The sequence below is a fragment of the Penaeus monodon genome, chromosome 8 (assembly GCF_015228065.2).
Source record: "Penaeus monodon isolate SGIC_2016 chromosome 8, NSTDA_Pmon_1, whole genome shotgun sequence".
In the NCBI taxonomy this organism is placed as follows: domain Eukaryota; kingdom Metazoa; phylum Arthropoda; class Malacostraca; order Decapoda; family Penaeidae; genus Penaeus; species Penaeus monodon.
This window is the reverse complement of record NC_051393.1, coordinates 38,158,133-38,163,132: the sequence shown is the minus strand read 5'-3', so window position 1 is coordinate 38,163,132 and position 5,000 is coordinate 38,158,133. Positions and strand designations below refer to the sequence as shown.

At 48.6% G+C, this 5,000-nt stretch overlaps 1 protein-coding gene across 1 annotated transcript in view; it reads left to right on the top strand.

Annotated features, from left to right (window-relative positions):
- Positions 1-4,367, top strand: part of LOC119576338 (retinal homeobox protein Rx1-like) — a 39,822-nt gene extending 35,455 nt beyond the window's left edge. Inside the window, exon 2 of the mRNA XM_037923972.1 lies at positions 1,913-4,367. Within this exon, the coding sequence (XP_037779900.1) occupies positions 1,913-2,437 (525 nt within the window). The 3' untranslated portion in view covers positions 2,438-4,367. The remainder of the gene's footprint in view (positions 1-1,912) is intronic.
- The last annotated feature ends 633 nt before the right edge of the window (positions 4,368-5,000 follow it).

The window sequence follows — 5,000 nt, the reverse complement described above, 5'->3', positions numbered from 1 at the left end:
AGATCGATAAGTAAGGCGATGAAGCGCAGAGAGAGCAGGGCAGGCAAACAGATGAACGGAGAAAAAGGAAATAAACTAAACTTAGCACCTGTGTTTACCTGGCGCTGCAGGAGGAAAATAAGTGTAAAATGTGTTGCCGGTCGCGCGTGCCAGCCCGCAGCCACGCCGTGCCAGGTCATAATACTCCAACTCTGTTGCTCTAAATGGCGGCGTCGAGGAGGCGGGAGGCGATAGCGGGTCAAATTATGAACCGTCCGGGCGCAAACGGCCGGAGAAAAAGGAGGGGAAACTGCGAGAAGTCTACGTAAGCCGGAAGGGGGATGAGCCCGCCGATGGCCAGCTGTGGGCACAGAATGGGGGAGGGGGCAAGGCATGGGGTGAGGGGTTGGCAAGGCAGGGGGAAGGGGTGACAGGCAGGCGGTAGGGGTTGGTCAGGCCAGGGGGCGCGGGTGAAAGGGTGAGGAATTGTGAAGGAGAATAATGTCTCTGCAAAGTCCGACAGCCTAGTTTGTTTAGGAGGGACATGGAAACGGCACTGATGTGGAAACTTCGTTACAGGGAAGAGTGAGGAAGGGAAAGGACGCGCCAGGCATGCTCAGTGAGAACCTTCTGTGACATGAGAGACGGGGACACACGACAAGAGGTGACCAAGCACGGCCGTCCCTATCCTAGGGGAAGTTCCCTCTCCCTCCACCTGCAACCCTTCCTCCCCCGCCCCCGGGCTCCCCCTCCAACCCCCTTCCCTCGACCCCTCTCGTCGACCGCAGCGCCTTCCCCTCACAGCCTCTTATCCACAACCCCCAGGGCCCCCTCCCCTCCCTCTCCGACCTGTCAGATCATCATCCTAATGTATGGGCGTAACTTCTGGCAGGCGGTGGGAGGCGTTCCAAGAGCAGCCCCACAGAACGCTACGTGATATGCCAGCAGCGAAAAGAAGGGCAAGTAGAAATAAACAACGTGCGAAGGGAAGTGGCGAATAAGAGCGTGGGGAAGAGCAGGCACGAGTGGAAAGAGAGGCAGGAGCACAAGGCGAGGGCGGAGGGAGGGAGGGAGGGAGAGGGGAGAGGGAGGGAGGGGCGAGGGAAGGGCGAGGGGACGAGTGGGAGTAAGACGAGTGTTGCGGTTCTCACGAGGTGATCCTTCGCCATTTACCACACACAAACACCATTTACAGCCCCCCCCCCCCCCCCCCGATTCGCCTCACCACACCTCCCGCGCCCTCACACGATCATATGATTACGCCACTCAAAGGACGCCGTAATCCACTAATATGATCCGTGATACAGCGCGCCAACAGCTGCTTCTCTCCCCACACATGTCGCGGCCTCCGTCGGGTTCCCGTCATCGCTCGCCCGAATCTCCGTCAGACACTTGCGGAACGAACCTCGGACCCGAATGCGGCGCCACCTCAGTCGGTTTCTTCTGACGTGCGTGTTCATCTCCGCAGCGCGTGCTTTCGGGCCAGGAAAATGCTCTTACATAAATAATTACGTCTCTCCTTAACAGGTACCATCTATGTTTTCTGGAAAAAAAATGTGGGGGTTCTTTTCACTAAAGCATCTCTTTTCGACCAATGCTGTTAATGTGTAGTTCCCTCTTCTCCATGTCAATCCGGCCGTCACTGCAAACGGTTCCCTTTTCCGCGCGTCCTTGTCAAAGAACAAATTTTGCTGCTGAACCCTCCTCTCTTCTGGGACGATTTGTTTTACTCTGCCATTTTTTCCCCAGAACTCTTTTGTTCTTTTGTCTCCCCTCACGCCCTGATTGCCCACTGCAAAAGTCTGCAATCAACTGTTCCCGCTTTCCTTGAAGAGCGCCCTTAAAAATCGCCATCCGCGTACTTGGATTTAGGGCCCGACCCGTGACTTCTGTTGCTGTTCTCCTCCTCACGGCCGATTCCTTCTCGTTGCAGGTGTGGTTCCAGAACCGGCGGGCCAAGTGGCGCCGCCAGGAGAAGATGGAGCAGGCCCAGCTGCGCCTTCACGAGCAGTCCCTGGGCCTGTTGCACCGCCCCGCCGGCCCACCAGGCCCCCTCGACCACTTCTTCCCTCCGCTCCTCCCGGGCCTGCCGGGCCTGCAGGGCACCATGCCTTCCATCCATGGGGGCCTGCCCAACATGGGCAGCACTGTGCCCCCGCTGCCCGGATTTCTCGGCCACCCGCACGCCACGTACCCGTCCTACCTCACCCCGCCCACCTCCTCGTCCATGGCCGTGGCGCCCCCGCCGGCGCCCTCCATCCCCGTCTCCACCACCTCCGCAGCCTTCACCACGCCTCCCCTGCCCATGTCGCCGCCCTTACCCACGTCCCTGCAGGAGCGCTCCTCCCCTCCCCTCACGGGGCCCGAGGACGACCTTAGGTCCTCCTCCATCGTGGCCCTCAGACTACGCGCCAAGGAGCACCTCGAGAGCCTCGTCAAGACCTCGACACTCGTCTGAGCCGCGCTCAGGGTCACGTGGCGTGGCATCGAGGTCACACTATGCTGGGAAAAGGTCACACGACTGTGCGTGCGAAGACAAGGTGACAGAACTGAAAACCCGGCGTAGAATGCCTGGTGTTCGACTCGAAATGAGACTGATATAAACGTAAGTGTGTGTCTGGGCAAAGCGGTGTTCATATGGTGAAATTGATGTTTATTTAAGCATGTACAAAGTTGTAGTAGTCAGATGGTGAAATTGATCGTGAAGTAAGTGTATATATGGTAGATGAACATAATATAAAGAGCTACTCGCCTGGAACACCACGGAAAAGTTGGTAACAGTTGAGCAGCAGCAGTAGTATCTACACGACGCAGGCAGCACGATGGCATGCGGATGATATGCAGAAAGGCTCTGAGGACGCCACTAGTCATCAAAAACTATATATCTTTACGTTTATAGCACACAGTTTGAAAGAAAATGAACGAGAAAAGGGTAATAGAAAGCGTTAAACGTAAAACAAAAGACAGACAACGTGTAAAAGACAAATTATTACCAATAGAAAATAATTATATAGGGAACACTGATTCTGCAATGGGCCAGAAAAAGGCCGAGTGCTGGTGTCCTAGACAGTTTGTTAAGCAGAAACTGTACGGTCAGTTCTTAGCAGTTTAAGCTTAAGCGTGTTATTCTTTTACGATCTTCGCCTGTTCTGTTTCTGGACCAAATCTCACTCACGAATCCGCACGGCACAGAAAATCCCCGGCCTCTTTGTTTCTCCTTCTCGAACTGCGGTTATTGATTGGGGAGTCTCTCCGGGAAATCTATCCAAGCGGCCGCAGGAACGAAGCAACAGAAGGCTGCGTTGAGGCTACAAAGGCGAGGAAGCTCTCCCCCGAATAGAGAGTCAGCTGCTCGGGTTCTTGACGGCCAGAAGCACAAGAGATGCACGGGGCTTCATCTGCTTCAGGGACTCCTGCATAGAGCCTGATTCTCATGCGATTCTCAAGTGCGCCTGCGATTCTTATCCTGTCTCAGGTTGAAATGGGATCCTGTGTGTGTACGGAAACTTGGTGCATAGGGCGTAATATATGCCGTGAACTGAAAGAATCTTCATTTGATCCATAGCAATACATGAGAATTTCGCACAGGATACGTGGTCTGATGGACAGTATAACGTAATCTCTGATTTTTTTCTTTTACAGATAAAACGATTATATTGGGTAGCTAAGATATGAAAGGACATTTTCATTACCAGAGGTCCTGTTTTCCAACAATGTGCTAGAAATGTGAATTGCATTAGGTACATTATGTGATCAGCGTGCAGAATGATTGCCGTTGCAAGAACCTATTGACAAAGCGAAGAAAAGACATTTCTTATGTCACTATTCTTTACGCTAATGCCTATTTATCCGATAAACCAGCAGCAATGTCAATCACCAGAAACTGTATAACAAAACAAGCAGAGACGTACAGTACATAGCAGTCTCGTTTCCTTACTATCATGTCTCGCACTTTCAGTATTTAACTCTTCAACGACGGAAGACATAGAAAGCAATGAAATGAAAAAAAAAAAAGATGGAGAAGAAGTAGTAGTAGTAGGAGGAGTGAAGAAGAAGCAGAACAAGAAAAAGAAGAGAGAAAAATCGTGGCATCGTCTTGGTTCAAAATAGGGAGCGAGAAGGATTAGCTTTCCCACCGGCTGCATAGAGGCCAACACGCCTCCAATAGTCACCTCGGACGCCACTTTTAATTTGGTCTGTTATGTTGTCCTGTCCCTAGCTGCAGTTTAGGCGTGTACAGTGTATAGCCCCCGTATATTTGTCTACTGAAGTACCCCATCGCCCTGCGCCCCTTGCCTCTTCCCGCCCTGTCTCTGTTCCTCTGTGCTTTTCTCTTCTTGACCAAAAACGGTGATTGTAGCTTTTGGAAATAAAATTGATGTAGTTTCCAGCGCATTTCTTATTTCCTTTTGGGTCAGAAAAGGTACCCTCTGCGAAGATTTTTGAAATTGATGAGATGCCAGAGAAAATATTGGTAAATATGGTATAAAAATGGAGTCATCATTAAATGATATGAATAGTATTGCTGAAAATTGACACCATTTCATAATAATATCTACTGCAACAAAATAAATTTGTTGATTATGATGATTATGTTGATCATAATGAAAAAAAAAATTATCATAACACGAGTAATAAAAATCATAATAATGGCAACAACACAACAAAAATATTATTATTACTACAACTACTACTCCTGCCAATGATGATGATGTTAATGATAATGATGATCGTAATAAAAAAAATAAAAAAACAATAATGATAACAATAATAATAATAACAACAACAAACAATAATAATAATGACAATAATAATAATAATAATAATAGTCATAATAATAATAATGATAATAACATTGATGATAATAATGATAATAATAATGATAATAATAATAATAATAATTATTATAATAATAATAGTATTAATGATGATAATAATAATAATAATAACAATGATGCTATTAAAGATGATAATCACTTTAGCATTAAAATGAAAATATTCATAATTTCAGTAATGATGAT